At 46.5% G+C, this 25,938-nt stretch overlaps 1 protein-coding gene across 9 annotated transcripts in view; it reads left to right on the top strand.

Annotated features, from left to right (window-relative positions):
- Positions 1–25,938, top strand: part of Ppp2r2b (protein phosphatase 2 regulatory subunit Bbeta) — a 434,540-nt gene that overhangs the window by 387,658 nt on the left and 20,944 nt on the right. For all 9 annotated transcript variants that reach the window (XM_058584247.1, XM_058584241.1, XM_058584242.1 and 6 more), the window contains one exon: positions 1,992–2,156. In XM_058584247.1, coding sequence (XP_058440230.1) covers positions 1,992–2,156 — 165 coding nt within the window. The remainder of the gene's footprint in view (positions 1–1,991; positions 2,157–25,938) is intronic.

Raw genomic sequence — 25,938 nt, forward strand, 5'->3', positions numbered from 1 at the left:
GCAGGGGAAACTGTAGCAAAATGTAATGTTAACTCAAGTCTCAAACTAATTTTAGAAAGGATGCAACAGGAAGTAGAGGAGATCATTGAAGGGGAGGAGGCACAGCCAAAACAAAAAGCCATTGTTACAACAAATTGCATGTTGGAGTCATTCTCAGAGCAACACAGGTGACATTGACAGTAGGGGACTACTTTGTTGGGACTAAAAGTATCGGCACATTTGCTTGTCCTGTCTTGACTCTAAGATGGGGACTGTGCTCCTTGCTTAAAATGAAAAGCAGAGCTGACTCTCATCCCTTCCTAGGATGGTCTGTATCACATTACTGCTTGTTGATTCAGTGCATTACTTTCCAGAATGCAGTATGGACACTCCTGGCTCATGCATGGTTTCACTGTAATTGTTATACATTTATTTTTATGTGTTTTATTAAATATAAACCAGCTCATGGAACTCGTAACTTTATGAACGTTGGATTACTACTTAGATGAAATTGAGAAAAAGCAAGCCCACTGAGGGCTGGGATTGTGGCTCAGGGATAGAGTGAGCCCATTTAAAGATGAAGAAAACAATGTTAAGTAAAAAAATATTACCTGGGGCTGGGGTTGTAGCTCAGTGGTTGAGTGTTTCCCTGGCATGCATGAGGCACTGGGTTTGATCCTCAGCACCACAAAAAAATAAATAAATAAATAGAATAAAGATATTGTGTCCATCTACAACTAAAAAAAATATTATCTGATGATAAATAGATGGGGACAAAATCGGGAGTGGTGGAATCTGGGAAAAGTGGGAATCATTTTAGTCAGCTTGGATGGGTAACGGGATCCATATCACAGGGCCAGAACCCTTGTAGGAGGTCAATGCATCAGTCTTCAGAACCTCAGCCCCAGCTAGGTGTCACCCAAGCCCTTGATAGGGGTGTGAAGGGATCTGTACAAACCCATTCCTTCACGCATGCTGGATACCCTCCAGAAGTGTTTGTCTCCATTGAATCACCTTCTTAAGCAGAAGGCTAAATGTTTCATTCCAACATAACAGGAATGAGGTCTTAAAAAAGTAGAGAGAAAATAATTCTTGATCGAGAAGAAAAATATTGAGGGGTGTAAAAAAAAAAAAAAAAAACCCAGATGATAAAACTAAAGAGTGTGTTTCATGGAGCCTAGATCTCACCCAACATGTATAAATGCCTTCTGATATTTAAACTCCCACCCAATCTCTAAAGCAAATCACAGTTTGGGGAGACTGGAAGGTCTGTGTATCTTAAATGAGAGAATGTTGCATAACTACGAAACAGCTCAGATTTTTATACTGGAATGAAGTCCTGGTGTTGTCACTCACTGGCCAGGTATCCTGGAGGCAAGTTATTTTATATACTCAGAGCCTCCATTTCCACTCCTGAAAAACGAGTGTAAGAAATATGTCAATTAAAAAGTTTTGCAAGGATTAAGTGAGATAAAGTACATGATATGCTTTGCACAGTGAATGACCTATAGTGGGTGCTCAATAAATAGTAGCAGCTATTATTATCCACGTGGTAGTAAACAAGGTCTCAGGAATGTCGTGAAAGAGGATTTGCAGTCTATTCTAGATACAACTCATTAGCCCAGAAGTCTGAGTAAGGAGTCAAATAAATTAGAATTTTTGGGACTAGTTTCTTAACTACTATTATGTAAAGGAAATCAAGTCTTTGCCACTTGGCTTGCATGAGCAGGAAACTTTGGTTATGAATGGATGTTTTCTACAAGTCAGGAAACAGGAGTCCAGAGACCTGAGTTCTAATGCTACCTGTAACTACTGGGTAACCCTGAGCCTCTTTTCAGGTGCCTGAAACCAGTGGCACCTACTTGTTTGCTAACAGAGTCAGGAGGAAGGTCCACCTGGTGCCTGGTAAATGCTGCTGTGTTACACTCACGTAAGATGGTGCTATTGCTGATCCCCCTACCCCGAGATTCTGCCCACTTCTCCCGGTTCCCTCCTTGACTCGTCTGTGCCAGATATTGTGGACATTAAGCCAGCCAACATGGAGGAGCTCACAGAGGTGATCACGGCAGCTGAGTTCCACCCCCATCACTGCAACACTTTTGTGTACAGCAGCAGCAAAGGGACAATCCGGCTGTGCGACATGCGGGCATCAGCTCTGTGCGACCGGCACACCAAGTGTGAGTAGCACCTGGGGTGTGGGGGAGGGATGCAGAGTTCTGAAACGGTGTGTGTTGGCTTGGGGGGACAGGGAAGGTCTTTTATCTCATTCTACATACAGACTGGGAGTAAAGAGACCCAAGTGTTGGCCTGATTTGAAAGTCAACTTCCTGTTTGGTGTTTCAGTAAAGATAAAAACTCACGTTCAAAACATGCAGATGCAGAACCAGCCCCTGTTAGCAAGGGATTTAAGTAGCATTGTGGCATGATCTAAATCGTGTGTTAAGATCTTTCTTGCTGGGTATGACACACACCTGTAATCCTAGCGGCTCAGGAGGCTGAGGCGAGAGGATCACAAGTTCAAAGCCAGCCTCAACAACTTAGCAAGGCTCTAAGCAACTCAGTGAGACCCTGTCTTTAAATAAAAGATTAAAGGGCTAGGGATGTAGCTCAGTGGTTAAGCACCCCTGGGTTCAATACCCAGTACAAAAAAAAAAAAAAAAGAGAGAGAGAGAGAGAGAGATAACTCTTGTTGCTTTTGAGAGAAAGGCCCCGCTAAGTGGTGGCCTGGACAAGGCGGTGATGTGGTCATGAACAACAGCAGAGACTTCTAGATAAATCTTGGCAACAGAGCTAAGAATACCCGCTGGACTATGTGGGAGGCCAGGAATATACCAAGAGTCAAGAATGGTGTCTCAGCAAGGAGCTGGTGGCTCCTTGGAGAGGTTGAGGCTATGGGAACCAGCACTCTAGAAACCCCAGTAGTTCTAATGGACAGCAGAGAAAAGCTTCAGAGAGGGTGTTAGAGTACAGCCCAGCACGCAGGTTGTCCTGAAGTTTTCAGGGCACTGACGGACCAAAGTAGATTCCAACTCTCTGGGAGCAGAATGCTTAAGAGCAAATGGCTAAGACCAGATGGAAGCAGACAGAGCGGCTGACACCCACGGCCAGTGCTGGTAGGTAGGATGGGCCTGGAGCCAGCAGGGAGCATTTCTAGAAGAGCTGCTGCTCCCCAGGGTAGAGGCACCTGGAAGGCAGAGGAAATCCACGCCTGGCGAATGGCGTTGAGCTAAATAGCACGCAGCTGCCCAGGCGCTCAGAGCTCAACCCGCCACCCCCCACCTAGTGCCGCTGTCCCCTCCACTCTGCTGTGCAGAGTCAGGAGTGAAGGCCATCCTCCTCCCACGGTCCCCATCTTCAATTGCAGTTCTGTGACAGGGGTGGTCTGATGGTTCTCTTCAGAGGAGTGTGACCAGGAGGGAGATGGCTGTCTCCTGCTGCTTTGGGTGATTTTTGCTGGCTGTCTGGCGGAGGTTTTGCATGGAGGAGCCAGTGGGGGAGGGGGAGGGGGAGGGGGAGTTGTCTGTAAGCTTGTGGATTCTAGAGTCGCACAAATCCAGCCCAAGTCAGGCTTCCCTTCTTAAAAACCTCTTTGTCTACCTTCCCTTAACCTGTCTAAGCCCAGTTTTCTCATATATAAAATGGATAAGATAATCGTGATAGCACTTCATGCATTTGCCATGGCACTGAAATGAGATAAATGTCTTAAAAATTGCTAATGAGGTATCTTATATCCCATTTTGTTTTCATGCTAAGTCTTAAAAGTTGGCATGTGGGTTTTTTTTTGTTTTTTGGTTTTGTTTTGTTTTTGGTTTTTTTACCAGTTGCTTCAATGCATAGATTGTGGCTACTATATTAGGGCAAATTTGGGTTGTTCCATCATTGAAGAAAATTCTGGAGAGTGCGGAGATATCCTTGAGAACATGGACTATTCTATCTTATTCACTTTGGCTTCACAGCACCTTGCACAGTGCCTGGCCCAGAACAGGGGCTTAATAAATGCCGAGTTTGTGCTAATGTTGATCTTTGAACAGTATACTTTCATGAGCCCACGAGGAGGAAAGCATTCAATGCAGAAAGATCCACATGTGCAAAGGTCATGGGGCATAAAACGTGTTTGTGGAAGAGCCGAGTAATTGATATGACTAGGAGAAGAGAGTAGAGGCTCAGGAGGAATGCCTGAGCCAGGTCATAATGGCAGTGTTAACAACTATGACAAAACGGAATATTTTGGCCAAAACCAATAAATACCTATCAAAGCAAGCAGGGAAGTAATTTGATCAAAATTAGATTTTAGAGAAGTTATTTGGGTAGAAGGCAGAAAGATGCAGGTTGAATTCTGACTAGAAAAATAAAGAGACAAAGGTATGCGTTAAGAAGACATGGTAATCTCAGCAACTTGAGAGGCTGAGGCAAAAGGATCATAAGTTCAAGGTCAGCCTCAGCAACTTTGTGAGACTGTCTCAGAATTTTAAAAAGGGGGGCAGGGGGCACTGGGGTTGTAGCTCAGCGGTAGAGCACTCACCTGGCACGTGCCAGGCCCTGGGTTTGATCCTCAGCACCACATAAAAATAAATAAATAAAATAAAGGTATTGTGTCCAACTGCAACTAAAAAAAAAAGATAATAAATGACATAAAAAGGACGAGGGATGTAGTTCAGTGGTACATCACCTCTGGGGCCAGGTATAGTGGCACATGCCTATAATCCCAGTGACTTGGGAGGCTGAGGCAAGAGGATCACAAGTTCAAAGCCAGTCTCAGCAACTTAGGGAGGCACTTATCAACTCAGTGAGACCCTGTCTCTAAATAAAATGTTTTAAAATGGCTGGGGATGTGGATCAGTGGTCAAGCACCCCTGGGCTCAATCCCCAGTACCAAAGATGATTAATTACATAAATCATCTCGGGGTTTAATTCTCAGTACCAAGAAGAAGAGGAGCCAGGGGGAGGAGAGAAGGAGGGGAGGAGAAGAAGATACTGCACTGTTGAATTTTGGCTCTCATTCTTCATTGGGAGAGAAGGCTGTCCTATGCATTATGGGATTTAACAGCATCCCTGTCCTTAGCTACCAGAAGTCAGTACCACCACTTCAGTTGTGACAGCAAAAAAATGTCTCCAGACCTTTGTGGAGGAATTGCTCCCAGTTGAGAGCCACTGACTAGACCAAGATTCATTTGGTCAGAGCTTCTGCGTGATAGCCATGGCTCTCTGATGTGCTTACTACTCTGAAGACTGACAGGGCCAGGGATGGGGCTCAGTAATAGAGGGCTTGCCTAGCGTGCCCAAGGCCTGGGTTCAATCCCTAGCAGCACTGGGGGGAAAAAAACAGACTAGTACAACAGAAAGGTAAGACTTATCTCTTATCCTCAAGAATTTAAAATCTGTCCAAGGAAAGAAGATATGCCCAGGAGACCTCTCGGGCAATGTGCAAGGCCGTGTGTGCTTTCATACCCACATGGATAGTGGAGACGATTCAGGTTTGGATGTTCAGAGGAAGGTGGGACGATTGAGACAGACCTCACGGGGATGGCAGAAGTGGAACAATTGAGTGTGGAAGTTCAAGTAGGATTTGATTCGGTACGGACAGGAAGAAGAGGGCTTTAGACTGTGGGTGCAGAATGAGCAAAACTCTGAAGTCACTAAGGACATGGAACTTCTAGACAGGAAGAAGTGTCAGCCTCGGGGGAAGGGGATGTCAGTTAATGAGGTCAAATAGGGATGCTGGTTCCTAGCAAGTTGGTCCTTGAAGATAAGAGTCAAAGTTTATGCTCTCACCAGCTTGTATCATCAGCAATTCAGGAGGCTGAGGCAGGAGGATCATGAGTTCAAAGTCAGTCTTGGCAAAAGTGAGGCATTAAGCAAGTCAGTGAGACCCTGTCTCTAAATAAAATACAAAATAGGGCTAGGGATGTGGCTCAGTGGTTGAGTGCCCCTGAGTTCAATCCCCAGTACCCCACCCCTCAAAAAAATTTTTTTTAAGTTTATGCTCTGAGGTATTCTTTCTTTCATTCATTGAGTACATACTTAATGCTGGCTCTTTATGGTAGTCAGCTTCTATTTTAGTCAGCTTTTTCACTGTTGTGACTAAAGACCTGACAAGAACAGTTTTAAAGGAGGAAAAGTTTATTCAGGGGCTCACGGTTTTAGAGGTCTCTGTCCATAGACAGCCAACTCCATTCTTTGGGGCTCAAGGGGAGGCAGAACATTATGGAAGAAGAACATGGCAGAAGAAAGCACCTCACATGGTGATCAGAGAGCTGAGAGAGAGAGACTTCACCAGCCAGATCAAAATACATACCCCAAAGTCATACCCCCAATGTCCCACCTCCTCCAGCCATACCCTGTCTACCTTCAGTTACCACTCAGTTAATACCATCAGGGGATTAATTCACTGATGGGGTGAGGTTCTCATAATCCAATCATTTCACCTCTGAATCTTGTTGCATTGTCTCATACATGAGATTCTGGGGGACACCTCACATCCAAACCATAACACCCTCCTTCTTAAACTTTTCCTCCAAGTACAGCTAGTTCCCCTAGGTCCAGCCCATAAGCCCTGCTATGGAAGAAGGGTTACTGTGTTCATTACCCAGTTTTCCACCTCTGTGGTTGCTGTGTGGACCTGACGTCTCATCAAAGGCCAACATCAAATGCCTGACAAAGACCAGTGATCCAGGAGGAGGTGCTCCCCACACAGATTTTCTTTTAAGTCTTATTTTTGTACCTGAACTTTCATGTGAGGTGTGAATATTGCCCCCATCAAAATCTGCTTTCAAACTGGGCACAGTAGCATACTCCTGTAATCCCAGCAGCTCAGAGGCTGAGGCAGAAGGATCACAAGTTCAAAGCTAGCCTTAGCAAAAGCAAGGGCACTAAGCAACTCAGTGAGACCCTGTCTCTAAATAAAATACAAAACAGGGCTGGGGGGTGCAGCTCAGTGGCTGGGTGCCCCTGAGTTCAATCCCTGGTATCTACCCCCCAAAAAAAACTGTTTTCAATTTAATAATCCACCTACCTTTAAATTTCAAGCAAAATTGGTGTCTGAAAAATGCAGCATTTATCCTGTGGCTTCATGTACTCCTGGTGCATCCCCCACGCCCTACTGCCTCTTTGACCCCAAGGATACAGACATGCGTGCCAGTGTGAGCACAGATCCTGTTATGTGGGGAGTGCTTTGAGATCATTTAGCTGAAAGCAGAGTTCATTGAATTCATGTTTTATGGAAAAATACAAATTCACAGTATTGGGAAGAAAAAGTAGGAGAGTTGGTAGGGTTTGCTTTAGTTTCAATCAAGGCAAATCCCTAACCTAGACCAGCACAGTAGCTATGGAAATTGAAAGAAAGGGAAGGGATAAAGGAACATCTCTTAAAATACCTGTGTGTGCTGCAAGTGATGTCAGAGGCTGGCTCTCATCACACATGGATGTGACATCAGTGGCTCAATGTCATTCCCCTCCAGAGAGTAACCTGTCTGAGGACAAGAACTGAATCTGCCTGGCTAATATCACATTGCCAATGCTTGGCCGATAAATAGGTAGTCAGTAAATACTTGGTCAATAAACAACTGTGCGCCTACAGTTCCCATAAATGCCACATGAAAACCAGGACTAATGGGAAGCTGCACTGGGAGATGGTGAGACATTAGGGGTCAGTTTGGGACACGCTGAGTGGAAGGTGACATGAGATGACCACAGAGGCAGCTTCTCTCTGGTAACTGAAGGCAGGACTGGACTGGAAGGGCCGCTGACCTGGAGGGACACCAGATAGGGCACAGGATGGCTTGGTGTCCTTGCAGCCTAGCAAGTCAGACATTAGCCCAGACATTGGGGTCAGAAGGATTGTGCAAATTCCAAATATTAGGGAATAAACTGAGCAGTGTGCTTGACAAACAGTGAGCTCAAGATGGAAAAAGGATCAGACCTTAGAAAATTTGGGGAACAAACAAGAGTGCTTGACAGCAGGAGTTCAACTGTGTTACGTCATGTGGGTTGGACCTCAGACAAGGTATTCATCCTTCTGAACCCCAGGGTCCTCAAGTGAAAGTACAAGCACTAAAGGATGGCATCACAGGGCTGCTTGTGCACAAGAGGTAGATGTCGTCAGGGTGTAAGTTCCTAGACCTCTGCTGGGGTCAGTATATCACAATTATCCATCCTGAACCCCCTGTTCCAGGTCTGCAGTTGTAAGGTGCTTGGAACTGCTTCCCTTTTGCCAGACATGTGAAGCCCATTGTTCACTTATTTAATATTTGTTGAGCACCTACTATATGCCAGTTACTGTATCAGACTCTGGAGACACAATGATGAGCAAAAACAGAGGTTGTTTCTTCTCTCCAAGAGCCCACTAACTTAGTCAAGATTCTCCAGAGAAATAGGACCAAAAGGGCAGGTGAGTGTGTGTGTGTGTGTGTGTGTGTGTGTGTGTGTGTGTGTGTGTATAAAGAGATTTATAAGGATTGGCTCACTTGATTAGGAAAAAAAGGCAAATCCCAAGATGTGCAGTCAGCAAGGTGAAGACTCAGAGCCAGTGGTGGAATTACACCCAAGAGACCATCAGGGTGAAGACCCAGGAGAAGCCAGAGTTTCAGTTTAGGTCCAAAGCAGGGGTGAAGGTGTCCTGGCTCCAGGGCAGTCAGCAGAGGCTTCCCTCTTAATTGCAGGAAATCAGCCTCTGTGTTCCATTGCAGCCTTGTGCTGACTGAGGTCCATCCATGTTAGGGAGGGCAATTACTTTACTCACTCTATTAATTTAAATGTCATAGCTATCCAGAGCACCCTTACGGAGACACCCTGACAGTCCAACCAAAGACCTGGGCTCCGTTTGATTGACACATACAATGAACCACCCTGTCTGAGGAATAAAGACCCATTCTTTAGAGAATCACCAGAATATGGCATCGCAACTGTAGGAAGGGGCAGGAAAGAGAAGCAGGCGGTGCTCCTAGGGGGTGTGATAAGTCTGCACAGGCATCCACTGCTGAGCTGAGATCCAAAGACCAGGATGTGGGGAAAGAACTGGGAGGAGCCATCCAGGCTCCTGGAAGCAAGAGTCCTATCAGGACACACCCCAGGACCTGCTCCTGCCTCCATCCTGGGCCCCCCCAAGCAAAGGACAGTCCCCAGGAGAAACCCAAGAGCTAGCCAGTGGCCTGCAGGCCTCTGCCAAGCCCTTGCTCCCCACACCCCACGCGCACAGCAGCAGAGCCCTGAATTGCCAGCCAGGAGCCTGCTAATCTAATTAAGAAGCAAACGAAATTCATTTTCCCCCTGACTCTTCCAAAGTGCGGGCCTTCTCCTTCGCTGCAGATCTCCCTTTGTTTTGCTGCCGCCGCAGCCCCCAGCTCCTGCCAGCTGGGAAAACAACTTCAATCTGACCTCTCGCCTGACATTTCATATTGATTTTCTCCATCCTCCTCAAACACCAGCCGACGGTGGGCCGCGCTGCAGCCGAGGTGCGCGAACCGAGACAGTTCATCAGAGTTCAGCAACATTGGCTTTCGGAGATGAGCTCTGAGAAGGAGGGTATTTAATAACCGTCGGCGTTTAATCAGAATACTGGGGGAAACCGTGTCATCAGAGCTGCATATATTAATTTCCATATGTCCCCCTCTCTGCACACACAGCAGGGGTTGGAAGGGGTGATTCGTTCTCTCCCTCTCCTATTTTCTATTTTTTTTTTTTTTTACTGCTTCTGGCGGTAGTGACAGGGCTGCGTTTGCAGTTTGAGATGCCTGAAACAATGGGGTACTGATGGCAGCCGCCCCCAGCCAGTCAAGCTTTTCCCTTCCCATGTGTGAGCACTGGAGGTGGGGTGAAGGAACTGGCCAGATGTGATGAATGACAACCTAAAAAATGAAAGCAAACTTATATCTTGAATTCCCATGAATCTGGTTCCTGCCCACCTCTCCAATCTCAATTCATTTGTAGCCTGGGAACACTGGCTTGCTTATTACACCTCCAGTACACTTAGCCCTTTTCCTGCCTCAGGCCCTTTGCACAGGCCCTTCTTCTGCCAGGAATGCTTTTTTCCCATGGCTCACTTAGCAGTGTGCCTAATGTGGAATTGGGCTTCACAGAACATCTGTGGTAAAAAGGCAGGCAGATGGTGCAAGACAGATGAAGGAAGGTGTATTAGTTTACCAGGGCTGCTATAACAAAGTGCCACAGACTTGTTGCCTTAAGCAACAAAAGTGCATTGTCTCACAGTTCTCAATAAGGTCAGCAGGGTAGTTCTTTCTAAGGACTGAAGAGAAGGGCCTCGCTCCTTGGCTTATAAAGGGCTGTCTTCCCCTACTCCCACCCTCCCACCTTGATATCTTTTTTTATACCTTTGTTTTATTTATTTATCTTTATGTGGTACTGAGGATCAAACCCAGCACCTTGCACATGCTATGTAAGTGCGCTACCGCTGAGCACAACCCCAGCCCCAAACACCCCGATATCTTTACAGATATCCTCTGAATGCCTGAGTTGAAATTGCCTTTCTTGTTAAGAATACCAGTCATACTGGATTGGGACCCACCATAATAACCTCATTTTAATTCCCACTTTTAAGGACATTTCTCCAAAAACTCTATTCTAAGGTCCTGGAGGTAACGAGGACTTCAACTTATGAATTGGGGTGAGGCACAGTTCAACCTGTGAGAGAAGGAAAGACAGGGAATTGATCACACACTCCAGCCTTGGAGCTGACTGCAGGATCTGCTCGGGTTCCCTCGCTGCAGGGTGCCAAGGCTTTCTCCAGGTTTTAATAGTGGCAAGAAATGTGGATACAGGCTGTCACACTGAGTGTGGCTCTTGTTAAGGGCAATAGGGAAACTAGACAGAGGACCAAAGGACAGGGGTGATAGGAACTCATACCTTGGGTCTCTCCAGTTCCCCGAGGGCTGCGTGATTCAGGAGGAGGATAGCTGGTGCTTTCCATGGTGCTGAAAGTTTGTCAGAACAAAGAGGATTTTTATTGCCTCTAGATTCTATGGGAAGCCCTGAAGTCTGTTCCCTACTCCAAAGTTGCCCCTGAGTGAGGAGGGTCCTTAATGGGTGGAGTTTGTTTTAGCAGCACAACAGACAAGAAGCAGGTAAATGCATAAAGGGACTTGGAATAGAAAAATGGGTACCTTGAAGAGACATCCTTGCAAAGGAACTGAGGACACAGTTTAAGAAGAGAACAAGTGGGACTTGCTGATGATAGATGTTCCACCAGGGTGCACTTACAGATGCCCCCTGCAGGAAGTGTGTGGAGGTGGACAAAGACGTCAGGGACTAGGTGGAAGGAATGAAGTCAAAGGCTATGAAATATGGACAGCGTCTCCGTGTCCCAGATGCCCTGCAAGGTTGTAGTTTCACTTGTGTAATTTGGAGAGAGTTGGTGGACACCAGGAGAGCCCCACCTAGTGCCTTAGCTCTGCAGTAGAGTCATCAGGAAAGGTCATCACTCCCTGCACACCCCTGCAGCACCTGTCTCCGTCACAGGGAGGACAATCCCAGTGCTGTGTGCCTCCTACCCACAGCCTAGGACATTGGTGCTTCCTTTGTCTCCTTCCACTGAACTAAAGGGCAATAGTGAGTGAATTCAGAGACTGGGCCACAGCAGAGGAGGAAAACCAAAGTGGTGTCTACTCTCAGCCTCTGTCTAACGCCCACATAGGAGATCTTGAACAGGTGAATTAACTTTTTGTGCCTCAGTTTACTCACCTGCAAAAACAACTAGTGGCAGTACTTACCTTATAAGGTGCTTGTAAGAATTAAACACAATAACACTCCTGAAGCTTTGGGCTAGCACCTGACGTGTAAGCGTGGTGTGAGTTGTGGCTGGAATGATGTCTCCCTTTCCTACCACGTGTCAATTGAGGGTGAAACCAGGAGCAGCAGCAACATTCACAGCCATAATCGCAGCAAGCTTGACTGATATTTCACCAAATGCAGGAAGCAAGCCAAACACACACATGTTGAGCTCATTTAATCCTCATACCAGCCTTATGAGGTATATAGTGTGATTGTTCACAACCTGCCCAACCTGATAACAGGGAGAATGATACACTATGGCCATCAGAGAGCAGAGATAAAGCTGGGTGTGATGCAGGCCTGTGGCTCTTCAGCAGGAAGAGCTTCCCAGGCCAAGCACAGTGGGAGTCACTTTTTCAACTCAAGACGTACTGAACCACCCACGGGGTCCTGCCTTCAAGGAGCTTCCATTCTGTGGGGGAGGGAGGAGAACAAATATATTCACTTGTACACGTAATTTCAGGCAGTCGTTGAAGATATAAGAAAATCAGCTCCTGGCCGGAGCTGTTGTCAGAGGGTAGAAGGGGGAAAGGTTTTGAATTGAGACCTGAATTATCGGAAAGATTCAGAGAGCAAGCTACTAAGTGTGACGGTCCTAACACAGGAACGACTTCCTGTGTTCAAATGGAACAAAGATCCATGGGTGGGGACAGGCAGGTGGAGAGAGTGCACAAAAGGGGGTGGTGCTAGAGCCTCTGTGGGCCGAGGCATAGCCCCCAGTTTCATTCTAAGGGAGATGGGAAGCCAGGCGCAGCTTAAAGCCGGGAGGTGAATCCTGTGATGCGCTACTTGACATTTTGGTGAATGAGGGGATCCTGTAAGAGTATATCACCAAGTCACATATTAGCCAGTACTGAAAAGCAAAAAGTAGGGATGAAGAACAGAAAGCCCGGAAGCTGGGAGACCAATTAGGAGGCTCTTTCCACAGCCTGGAGGAGAAATGGTAGTGACTGTGATCAGGTAGGGGACAGTGGAGCTGTGCGAGGGGCGGATTTGATTCACAAGGTAAGGCTGTGAGGACTTGCTGAAGATTGGACATGGAGAAGCACTAGGAAGGGAGGAATCTGAGGTCAGTCTTAGGTTGGGGGACATAAGGAGACGAGAGAAGGAACAGGTTTGGCATAGAAAGACCAAGTGTTCTCCTTAGGATGTTTCCAGATTGAGACCGCCATGATTCATCCAATTAGAAAGCTCTGATACATAAGTTTGGAAGTTAGGGGGTAAATCTAGGCTGGAAGTTCAATTGAGGAGTCAAGAGCATATCATGGTATTTAAGACCATGAGGATAAAGTGGTGTCACTTAGGAAACAGGGTGTGTTTAGAAAAAGCAGGAGCCCTGGCCAGGCACAGAGAGGGGAAGAAACTTGGCCCAGGCCACAGTGCAGGAGCCAGGATTCAGACCCACATCTTTCTGCTTCCAGGAGAAGAATGCATTACCCTCCTGGTATTTGGCAGGAGAAAGAGCAGAATCTTTTTAAAACATCCAGCAAGATAATTTCAGGGCCTTCAATTTATAATCCCCATCAACTGGATCCCCCCCAGCCTGACCACGCCCAGTTGCAGCATTAACACAGCTTTTGCGCAGAACGTGAGATCCATTCTCACTCTCACCTCGTCTCCAAATTTAACTGCCAAGCCCTGATTCTGTGAGCCACTAGATCCCTTCATAAACCTGCAGCTCGTTCCCTGGGTCTCCGATGGAATGTGTCCAAAGACATCAGCTGAGGCTGCAGCTGCAGTGCATCTGAAAGCCTGCGAGGGTTGGCACAGGTTCCGAAAGGGGTTCAGTATCGATCTGGGGCATAATGAACAGTGTTTATTGCAGGGGAGCATGGTTGGGTTAAAAAGACAAGGCCCTTTATTAAAATGCTTTTGTCTGATGACAGCATCACAAACACACACAAACACACCCCCGACCCTGGAGAAAAGCCAAACAAAATCTTGCTTTATGGAGATTCATTCTCTCTCTCTCTCTCTCTCTCTCTAAAATCTTGCTTTATGGAGATCTCTCTCTCTCTCTCTCTCTCTCTCTCTCTCTCGCGCGCGCGCGCACACACACACACACGCCCAATATCTGAAGGTTCTCCACCCTATTCAAGCTTAACAACAGAGCAGGCAAAGCTCAAGCCATGACAAAAATAGAATCCCTTCCCCCTTCTTTATCTTCATTTCCATTTTTGATTAATTTAACCAGTTCTGTCAATTATTCATCCTGGTGACTCCAGTTGAGTGGATTTTCCTAAGAACTAGAAGCCTTGTTAATTTTGGAGGCAAATGTCATTCATTAGCAGTTGACGTCTTCCCAGACCCTGCCCTTGCTCCACTTGGGGTCTCAGATGGGACGCAGGGCAGGCTGAACTTGGCACATGCACACGGCTGCAGTTCCTGAGACACAAGGGCAGAGGTTGGCTATGAGGTTATGGGTGGCTCTGGCCTTGGGACATCGCTCAAGGCCAGCTTACCTGTCAGCATGGTCCATGACAAGCCGTCACTGACAAAGCAGTCACAGGCACCAGTGAGCATCCTGAATTTGCGTTTCAGGAGAACCAGAAAAGAGGGGCTTCCTATGAGGCATTGTCCCCAGCAAGCGCTCTGGCCAACACGGGATAGATCTTAAGATGGCCCATTCCTTCCTGCCAGAGGCAAAACCAGGAAGTTCAGCTCCTCCTCTATTAGTTTCCTGTGACTTCTGTAACACATTAACACAAAGTTGGTGGCTTAAAACAACACACACCTGTTGTCTTGCAATTCTGAGGGGCAGGAGTCCAACATGGGTCTGACTGGCTAAAATCAAGCTGTCCTCCCTTCTGGAGACTATAGGGGAGGTTCTGTTTGGGTTTTCCAACTTCCCTGGGTCAGTGACCTTCCTCCATCTTCAAAGCAGCAACAGCAAGATGAGTCCTTCTTTTGTGCCGTCCCTCTGACCTGTCTCCTGCCTCCCTCTTCTACTTTTAAGGGCCCTTTGATTACATGAGGCCCACCCAGGAAATACAGAATAATCTTTTAAGATCAGATCACTAGCAATCACAATCCCATCCACATCTTAATTTCTCTCTGTCCTGGAAGGATGTGGACGTCTCTGGGAGCCATTATTCTGCCAGAGATTCTTCAGGTTTCAGTGGAGGCACGTTCCCTAGGAAGACTGCAGATGCAGGGACTCTGAATCTGGACAGCTTGAAGGTCAGGAAAGGTCGGCCAGCAGAGCCAGCTTGGTGTTGTGTGAGGGCGCAGCGGGAGGGGCAGGCCAGAGCCCAGCTTGCATGAGGAGCTTCATTCAGGGCCAACCCTTGCCCAACCCCAGGCCAGTCACACTGTACTCTGTGCAGATGACTTGGTACTGAGGCAAGCAATAGCCCTCAAAGCAATGGTGAGGAGTACAGGGGAAACATAGAGGGCTGTGTAAAGGAGTAGAGGGATCAATCCTTTCAAATATATCACTCTGTTTAAGCTTGAGGAGGAAGAATGGATGCTGGGAGAAGAATGATAAATCCCTAGAAATGAGACAGTGGAAGGGGTGAACAGGATGGATCTAGGCCCAGCTTTGAGTGCAGTTTAAAAACTGCATGTGGAGGGTGAGGTAAAGAACCAAGGATAATTCCCAGTTTGGGGCCCGAGCACATGCCTCCAGGAAGGAGCCTTTGATTGATTTGGCAAAGATGAAAGAACAATTTGAAGAAGAAATTCATGAATTTTAAGGACTGAAAATTCATGTTAGAATTTCCTGGTGGGATTACAAATTGGTGCAGCCACTCTGGAAAGCAAAATGGAGATTCCCCAAAAGATCCCCCAAAATGGAACCACCAATTGACTCAGTTATCCCACTCTTTGGTCTATACCCAAAGGACTTAAAATCAGCATACTCTAGTGACATGGCCACATCGATATTCATAGCATCTTAATTCAAAATAGCTAAACTATGGAACCAACCTAGGTGTCCTTCAACAGATGAATGGATAAATAAAATGTGATATATATAACCACCCCCCACCCACACACACATGGAGTGTGTGTAGGGGGGAGGGGGTGTTTAGCCACTGAGGAAATCAAGTCTCAGATTGTCTAAAACAGTGACAGAGCCTGGGTATATTTCTTACTTTATAATGAAAGCCCCACCCCCCCCCACACACACACACACACACTCACACACTCACTCCGTGCTCACGTGACAATTGACCCACGTTTATCTGCTAATTCAAGCCCCCAGTGCCGTTCACATAACTCTATTTGACAGCTCCTGAGGTGGCATCCATAACTGAATTGCAAGATCCACTGTCCACTCCAGCAGCTTTCAGGCCCAGCAGCCAAGTCCCTTTATCTGCTGAATTACTCAGAGCACCTGCTGGCCTCCTGAGGCCACCCCACACAGACAGAGGCAGCCGAGGGCAGGGGATGCTCCTAATGACACTTGCTTTTATCTTCTCTTATATCTGTAACCTGAACATAAGGATTTAAATAGGATTTATCTCACATATGGGCACCCTTAATCCTGGGGTCAGCTAGTAGTACATCTTGAAATTTTGATGTCATTTGAAAATCTCTGTAATGCAATGAAGTGGTCACAGGGGAGTTGCATGAGAAAAATGGGACCATTGCACTTAGGAAATGGGAGACTGTGGCATCCAACAGAGGAAAGAGTCGGTCAATAACAAGGAATTGTGCTGAGCACAGTGATGGAAAGTACACCATGACTGCCGTGCTGTACTTACCATACTGGGCCAAGAGGAGGAGAAATCAGGAAGGGTTTCTAAAAGAAAGTTCATTTTAAATTCATGTGAAGGAAGGCACGGTGGTGCACACCTGTAATCCCAGCACTTGGGAGGCAGGAGGATCACGAGTTCAAAGACAGTCTCAGCAACTTGGTAAGGCCTTAAGTAACTCAGCAAGACCCAGTCTCAAAATAAAAAATAAAAATGGTCTGGGGATGTAGCTCAGTGGTTAAGCACCCCTGTGTTCAATCCCTGGTACAAAAAAAAAATGTGAAATGATTCCCAATGTCAGAGAAAATGCTAAAATATTTGTGCTGATCATACTGTGAAACAGTTGAACAGTCAAGTCAAATGTCCTCATCTTCAGCATTTCCTGTTATGTTCCCAGAGGTTTGGATGCACTGCAATGTTTAGTCTCTGTTTAGTAAGACTCTTCTGTATTTGTGTCATTGTAGAGCCACAGAATTACAAACTAGTGTTACCCCAGTGCATGGGTGCTTACCGTGGTGAAGTTATTCAGTAGCATTAGAGTTCCTGAAACAGTACTGGCCTGGCATATAGTGGACACGAGATCATATTTACCAATTCCTTGAATGAAGGACACAAGACCTAAATCAGATAAAACATGCCATTGTTTCAGAAATATAATAGTGCTATGATTTTTTTTTTTTTTTGGCAGCAGGGATTGAACTCTGGGGCACTTGACCACTGAGCCACATCCCCAGCCCTATTTTTTATTTTATTTACAGACAGGGTCTCACTGAGTTGCTTAGCGCCTCGCTGTTGCTGAGGCTGCCTTTGAACTCGTGATCCTCCTGCCTCTGCTTCCCGATCTGCTGGAATTACAGGCAGGAGCCCAGCACTAGTGCTGTGATTCTTAAACCAAGTATGTAAAATGAAAACATCACCTATACACTTTTCCCGATTCCTAGGCAAACACGTGAAAACTCAGAATCATCTCAGTTTTATCTCCTAGATGATTTCCTGAAACTTTTATGGTATAATAGATTCCAGTTAATAGTATATTATTTGATGTTGAATTATATATAATAAGCCACTTAAGGGTAACATCACCCTATTATATGGGGCTCTGTACTGTGACTTGTGTGTCTTGACCAGAACTTGAGAACCTAGCTGAGTCCTGAGAAGTGAATGATGGTTTCCAACTCAACTGACCAGAAAGGATCTCAAGAGGTGTTGGGAAGGGAGCGAATACCATCAAGCAGAGTATAGATGATGGGGAAGGATTTTATCCATTAGACAATTTCAAGTCCTGCTGGACTAGTATTGGCAGTAGGTGGCTTTGAGATACTGTTGAGGTTGGTGAGGGTAAATCATGAAGGTCAGCAGTAGGCATTTGTGAGCTTCCTGTGGTGTGGAAACTTGGCTTATGTGAGAACCAGAAGGCCATATACCATAATGGTGAATAAGTGTTGGTTCTAGGGTCAAACAAACCCAGGTGGGAACTTGGACTTGATTTCTTCCACTTAACATCTCTCAGCCTAAACATCTGCCTCTTGGAAATTGGGACCATAGGAGTCTGGATTGGTGGGTTGTCATGAGGTTTCAGTGAGATGCTGCCTGGTCCACAGTACACACTCAGGATTTATTAGTCTGTGAACTCAGAGACGAGAAAATTGGGGCCAAGAAGAGCAAATTAAAGCCAGGAGGGAGTAGGTAGGTGGTCAACAAATTTGGTGAGTATTTTGCACATTGCCCCCAGTGTATTGTGTCAACTCTGCAAACAGACAATGCCACTCTCATTAATTCTCTGTGGCCACCAAGAACAGAGAGAATGAAACCCATATCTGAGGTTGAAGACTTGGACCCATCCAAGGTCAATTTTCTGGGACCATGCCTTCAAAGGTTCTGTTATCAGCAGCAAGCTAAGAGGGTCATCGTTTCTATTAGTGGAGAAGAATGATGTCACATGGATTCACATCCTAGGGCCTCTTCTTAGCCCATGACCAAGTGCAGATGGCTGCATGAGGGGTTTAGCGCAGTGCCTGGCACTGTGCAAGGGACTATTCCTCACTCTACTCCCACACAGTCTTGCAGCGATTCAGTATTCAGTGTTAGTTCTCCAGGTGTGCACACCGCAGGACGCTTTAAGACAGGTCTGACTGTCAGTGGATTTGGAACAGTGTATCCCTGTAGAAAACCAGAGCTGGGAGCACAGAGGGCTCACAGTGGCTCCATGAGAAGACAGTCTAGTGCCCAGCTCCCACTCGGGTCCCTCTCCATGCAGAAAATCAGTCCAGGCCAAGACGGACTAACCGCCCTACTCCTAATGAACTTCTCACCTTGCCCTGCGAGATCACCATCAGCAGGGAGCCGCTCCTCTGCCCTTCTCCGTGTGCCGCTGCTTATTGCAGTAATTATGTATACAGCCTGGAAAATGGGGACAGCTTGGGCGTGCAGCCCTAGCCTCTGCGGTGCCATGGCAACCAGCTTCCCAGCAATCACCCCTAATAACGGCCCCTCGCTCGTGGATTCTTCCACCTGGGCAGAAGCTCCCCAGGGAGCTCAGGCTTCTCTTGGAGCAGCTGCACTAAGCTTCCTGTTGGGAACAAATTATGAGAAAGTGTGAGAGGGAGGAAGGAGGGAAACCCTGAGTCTGTGAGGGGTGGAGTGGGCCACTGCCATCCTACTCCTGGAGACCACGGGCCACAGGGACACGTGAAGGCATGAGACCCATAGATCCTGTACCACTCACCCACTGCACAGGGACAGGATCTAATGAAGTCCAAGATCCAGTGTGAGCCCTTGTAAATCAGCCTCCCTGCTCCCAGATTTCTTCATTAGGCTCCTGTGGAGACGCCCACTGCCAGCTCACCCTCTTGCCTGGACTGTGGAAGTGCCTCCCTTTATCGCTGCCTGCAAGAGAGAATGTGCTCAGAGACTTCCTTCAATCAATAGCCTTCCAGAATGACAGTTCTCAAAAAGGCACCAGCACCACTTGGCTAATAAATGATTCTTCCTCACCCAAGGAGGGAAAACAGGTCCACAATTAATGGACTTGTTGGTGGATGTTAGCCCAAATTCTGCCTTTAGATTGACAGGCCAACGGGAAGCCAAACACAGGTTCTCACTTCCCCCTCTTCAGATCAGAGAGTCCAGCTGAGGCTCCTTCGTGAGAAAGTTCTAACCTCTCAGAGCTTTTCCCTGGTTGTGCTCTCAGACTGCAAGACTTTGGGTCCTAGGCTCTCCAAGCCTCTGTTTCCTCACCTTTAAAACAGAGAGAATTCTTAACTCTGAACAGTGCCTGACAGGGGATGGATGTTTTCCTTGAAGCCTTTTTTATGGATTGGGATTTCTTAGTTCATTTTGAACAAATGGGTTTGGTTTGTTTTTTTTGTTTTTTTTGTTTTTTTTTTTTTAAATAACAGGAAGTTTGGAGGGTGGTTAAGTTTATCAGTAAGAGGGGACAAAGGATACAGAGGACTGAGATGGTTCAGGAAGGCTTGCTAGAAAAGGTGGTGAGCCCTACATGTGGAATAGGAGCCAGAGTGACAGAGAAGGGATGGGCAGGGTTGACTGTGGCATGTGGAAATGCACCAGGGTCACCCACCATTACCGCAGGGAATAAACCAGGGCCTGACGGGAACGGCCCTGAGTGCCAGGCCCAGGGGGTGGGAACGTTGGCTACCGGCGTAGGGGAGTTACTGTAGGTGTCTGAGCAGGAGGGTGGCGGTGCGTGGGGAAGTTCACCCAGCACATGGCGGTATGGTACAGATTCTCAAGTTCTACTAAATGCTCCTTTTCTCGGAGTGGGTGGGCTTGCTCTGCAGCTGTGGGCACAGCAGCAGCACCATGAATTCAGAGGAGAGAGTAGCTATGCTGGGATGACTTCCCGGCTCTCTTGGAAGCCCACACCCAGAAGCAGGCATTCTGTCCTGCCTTCCCTGGCCAGCTGTGGACAGTCAGGGGCTGAAACAGAGGATACTTCAGGGACAGAGAGTTGCACAGGGACCCAGGAATATAAAAGCAGCTCTTCAGTGTTGAGGGAGATCTCAAAAACTCTGTCCCCTCCCTTTGTGGACAATAGGGGGAGGGGGATACTAATCTCTTAGTGCTGCTATGACAAACCACCACAGACTTACTGAGCTCAGTGACTTAGAAACACACTTTTTTTTTTTTTAATCTTATAGTTTCTAGAACTGAGAAGCCTGACATGGGTCTCACTGGACCAAAGCCAGGATGTCCCCAGGGCTGGGTTCCTTTTTAGAAGTTCTGGGGGAGAATGTTTCCTTGCCTTTTCTAGCTTCTAAAAGCTGCCTGCATCCCTTGGCTCACAGCCCTCTTCCAGCTTCAAAACCAGCAATGGCCAGTCTGTGGTCATTGAATCACAGAACCCTGTGATTCTCACATTGGGTTCCTCTGACACTGACCTTCCTGCCTCTCTCTCCCAGTTATAAGGACCTTTGTCACTATCTGGGTGAGTCCACCCAGATAGTCTAGCATCATCTCCCCTTAAATTCAACTGAGTAGCAACCTTAATTCCCAATTCCTCCTTGTCACGCAACAAAGCGTATTCACAGGATCAGGATGTGGACTTCTGAGGAGTGGGTGGCATTCCTGTCATAGGGGAAAGGAGAAAGTTTTCTTGCTAGGCAAGTTGAAAGAACCTTCCAGCCATGATAAATAAGAAGGACCCTTCTCACTATAACCCCTGAACTTGTCAAAGTGCCTTACACCCACCAGTCCTCAATGTCTGCTGACACTGCGTGACACTAGTGCTTACTGACTTCTGATCATGTACTAGGTGTCTTATTTGCTTTTATCTTTTTTAACCATGCAAAGTGGGCAATGATGTATATTTTAAAGATAACAAAGCTATCCAGGTATGGTGACACACACACATAATCCCAACAACCTGGGAGGCTGAGCAGGAGGATTCCAAGTTCGAGGCCAGCCTCAGCAACTTAGACCTTGTTTCAAAAGATAAAAAGGACTGGGAATGTGGCTCATGGTAAACCAAACTAGGCTCAATCCATAATAATAATAATAATAATAATAACAATAATAATAATAATAATAAATATTTAGGGAGAGTAAGAAAAACTAACAGATACTCCAGCCTGTATATAATACTGCCCAGGTCCTAGCCCCAATATGTCTGACACTTAAGTCCATTAACGTCTCTTGCACCAGCCTGAGAGACATGTTTAGGAAAGCAGTTTGCATCTTACTAACCAGTGATTCCATTGTTCTATGTAATCTATCTTAGACTCCCACTGTCCATCAAAAAATGCATTTATGACCTTGAGTATTTACACATGCTAACTCTCCTGCCTAGCATAGGATGCACACCTCCCATCTCTAGACACCATCATCAGGGGTCAGCAAACTCTGACCTACAGCCATACCTGGCTCACCACCTGTTTCTGTACTGCTCTAATGAACAATGTTTTTACATTTCTAAGGGGTTGGGGGAAAAAAGAGTCCTATTTCTTGACACGTTAAAAAAAATTGAAACAATGTTTGGCGTCCATGAACTGAGCCTTAGAGTTTATCTGCTTCTGTGTTGTCTGTGATGCTTTTAGGCTACAAAGAGTCAAATTTTCACAGCAGAGACCAAATGACCCTCGGATCCCACACTGTTTACTAACCTGTGATCTGTCTGGTGCTTGTTGATCATTTAAGCTTCGGTTTCTTAAGTCACTCTTAATCACACCCCTTCCTTCTCCCCCACCCTCTGAAATTGTGCTCTTTTTTTTTCCCCAATGTGAGAAAAAAAAGATTTTGACTCTTTTTTAACTTTGGTTATTAAGAGACATAATTGTAAAGGAAAATATTATAAGCAGAAGTCTTTTTAAACCATCTGTATAAAAGTTGGGGACTGAGGCAAGGTACTGTATTCTAGACTCACTTCTCCCTTTCTACCAGTCTATGTGGCATGTTGATGTGACGTTCACTGTCAGGCAGTTGTTTGTGGAATGAAGGAAGGAAGGGTAGATGAAAAGCGATCTCAATTCCTAGTCTCTGGTCCATGTCTGGAGACTCTGTCAGCAGGCCCATGGTAGTACAGTAGCCACTAATTAAATCCGAAACTCCTCTCCCTGGCCTCAGCTGGACAAAGGCCAAAGCTTTGTCAGTCCAGGGACTTCTTACCCTCCGTGGGAAAATTGTTGGCCGTTTCTCTCATTGGGCGAAATTATTGGCTGTGTCTTCTGTATAGTCAAAATTACTGGCTGCATCTCAATCAGAGAGCCTTTTCTCTCCAGGGGCAAAACTGTTGCCTGCATATCTCTGAAGGAAAATTGCCATCTGCCTCACAGTGTAGGAAAATTGCCAGTTCTGTCCCCACTATGGGGAAATTGTCAGCCATCTCTCCAAAAGGAAACGCAGGCCAGCTGTGCTGCTCCATAGAAGAGACGTCAGCAGAAGTGAGCACTTTACAACCCTGTGCACGATTCTGAGTCTGCTCCTGTTTTCTCATGAACAGACCTGCACATCCCCATGGCCTCTTTTTTTTTTTTTCCGCTTCTCAATGCCCAAGTCGCCAAAATCAGGGTGGTAGTAGCATGGAAATGAGAGCCACGTATGCCCAGGAGGGTGTTGCTCAAGTGATAGGCAAGTGACAACCTATCACATCTGTATTAGAGAAGGCCCAGACCGAAGACCTAGAGATCAATACCATGACTGGGAGCTCTTATCTGACCCATCTGGAAAAACCCTGCAGGCCTTTGGACTGTTTGCTGGCCAGGCCTGCCTCCAGCAGCGTGCTTATGCCGTGCTGCAGCATCCCTATTGTTTGGGGGACTCACATTTTGCTCAGTGCTGCAAAATGAAAGCTCTCCTCTTTCCTCACGTCCACCCTGGAAAGCAGGTACTATTATCATCTCCATTTTACAGATCAGGAAAATGGAATTAGGGAGGAGTCAGGCTGCTTGTTAAGGCTTCATAGCTTATGAGCAAAGGGGCTGGGAGTTCGACCCAGGCCTACTGAGCTGGGGACCACTGCACCCTTCCCATCACAGTAAGTGGAACCAGGATGAGGAAGACATCAGAATCAGCAGTAAGGACTTGGTCCCCGCCTGGCCCCACCCAGTCCCTGGGCAGTGTGGCAAGTGTGAGGTCCAGAGAAGGACCTGGTACCTGTGGTTACTAGTGTATCTTCCCTGTCCCCTGATCCTGAGTCAGCCCACCATATGCTTCCTTTCTGCTGTTGTCCCCTCTGGAATGAATGTAGTTTTAGCTTTAGGTTTCTCTCAAGTTGCCCCTTTTCTTCTTAGCTCTTCTGTCTTATTTGTGAATTTAAGATTTTCTCCAGATTCTGGGACCTTATTAATTGTTCCAGTCATCTGAGCCTTTTCGTGGGCTCACATAAGATACTTAGCGCTCCATGGAGGTGTGTTTACATCAATACGTGTTAGAACACCAAATACTACCTGCAGCAGGCACAGAAGACAGCCTGTAGGATTTCAAAGGAAAACCCCAAAGTAGATTTTTGAGGAACTCTGTGCAAGTAATTGGCCACACAGGGAGATGAACAAGTAAGGTTTTGAAATAGGATCAAATCAGTGGTTCCCAACTAGGAGCAGTCATACCCTCCGGGGGACATTTGGCAATATCTGCAGACATGTTTGGTTGCCAAAACTGGACAGACGCGGTGGGATAGGCTGGCCAGGTGTGTTGCTTAAAATCCTACGCTGCCCCCAATAACAGGCCAACTGTTATGTCTACCCCAGAACTTGATAGGGGTTTCCCAGGAACATTTGGCCTTGGAATCTGAACAGCTGGCAAGTCATGGGTTGAGCACTCTGCTGAAGTCACTTTGGAAAACCTACCCTAGACTAATGGGGCTTGGGATAAGGGAAAGGGAAGAGCACTGGAATTTCGTAGATTTTTGATACCTAAGAGCCTGGAGGGACCTGGCAGGCAACCCTGACTCCTTCATCTTACAGAAAAGGAAACAGACCAGAGAGTTGACAGTGGCCTAAAGTGACTCAAGTGGGAGACAGTAGGACAGAGGATAAGAATATAAGCTGGAAGTGTGATAGTAAAAGCAAATGTGACTCCATTTTGTTTTGTGACTTCATTCTGTAAAACAGCTATGCCAAGTAGAAGGGTCATGACTGGGGCAAGATGTTCTTTTCCTTTTGCTATAGAAACCTTTAAGAACACAGAACTACCTATTGGGACATTATTTCTGTAACTAGGGTAACGGGGCTCTGTTTCTGTAACTGGGTGACTGGGCTAACTGTGATTGGTTAGGCTTCCCGCCACTTGACTGCACTCTCCCGCTTCTGTAAAAAGAGAGAAATAATACCTACCAGTATTGAACAAACCTGTAACCTAGCTTGCTAGCATTGGCTAGACCCCGAACATCCCTTTTGCAGTTTTCAGGCTTATAAGGAGCGCCCTTGCAATTGTTTGGGGCTGATCAGGGGAACAGCTTTATGTTCTGGTCAGTCGCCTCTAGTGTGCTTCAATAATGCTTGATTCGATTATACGTGAGTGGTCTGGAAGTCAGTTTATGAAACCCTGGGACGAGGCTTTAACTGTAACAGAAGCAGAAGGAGTTCAAATCCTGGCTCTGTACCGACCAGCTGAGTTGGCTGATTAGACCAATTCAAAAAAAAAAGAGAAATAATACCTACCAGTGTTGAACAAACTGATACCATTGGCCACAATGAATGGTAGGTATTAAGAGCCAGCTGATTTGTGCCTATCCTGAATCAGCATCCCTGACCCAATCTGATGTTCTTTTGAGTATCCCAGGATGGGCAAAGGTGCAGCCAAGTAGTGGCATAAAAGTGGGGATGCCCAAAGTGCATGTAGGACCCAAGGGATTCCAGTTTGACTATTTGAGTAGAAAGGTGTATCAACCAAGGCGTAGTCGTGGACGCAATGTGATAGGCAGGTGGGCAGAGGCAAAAACTTATTGGCAAGAAATAGTAGCAGCAGTCCTTGTTACTGTCATTAACATCTCAGATCTGTCCCCCCTGTTGGACAACCTGACATATTGGCATTGACTAGGTCTGAGCTATCAGGTTCTCATCAAGACCATTTCCTTTTACAAAGAAAGTAAAAGTTTGTCCTGTCTCCCCCACAATTGCTTTCTTCTTACATGTCTTCATCTTCTGGAAGCCAGTTGGAAATGCCATAAGGCAGCAGGATCTCTAATGCCGGGGGTCTTCAGCAGTGCCCACTGATTTGTCTCAGGTTCTATCACTGAGCCACGAGATGTCATTGCACCACATGTTCGACAGATTTCCAGAATCTCAGACACTGGAGTGGGCATGAGAAGTAAATTTCATGGAACACACACAAATGTTCTATTTACACCCACTAGACGGCTCCCCAGCACCTTTATTCCCCTCTGGAAACACAAATTTCACTTATTTCCAACTGTAGCTAAATTTGGGTGATTTCTAATGTTTGTGAGCTCCCTAAGGGTAGGACTTGATGTGTCTGGTTCATTACTGTGTCCTTAGTATTTTATATATAGCCTGGCATGCATTCA

Source organism: Marmota monax, unplaced genomic scaffold (assembly GCF_021218885.2).
Source record: "Marmota monax isolate L192 unplaced genomic scaffold, Marmota_monax_Labrador192_F-V1.1 WCK01_AAM20220418_F8-fsc00006, whole genome shotgun sequence".
Lineage (NCBI taxonomy): Eukaryota > Metazoa > Chordata > Mammalia > Rodentia > Sciuridae > Marmota > Marmota monax.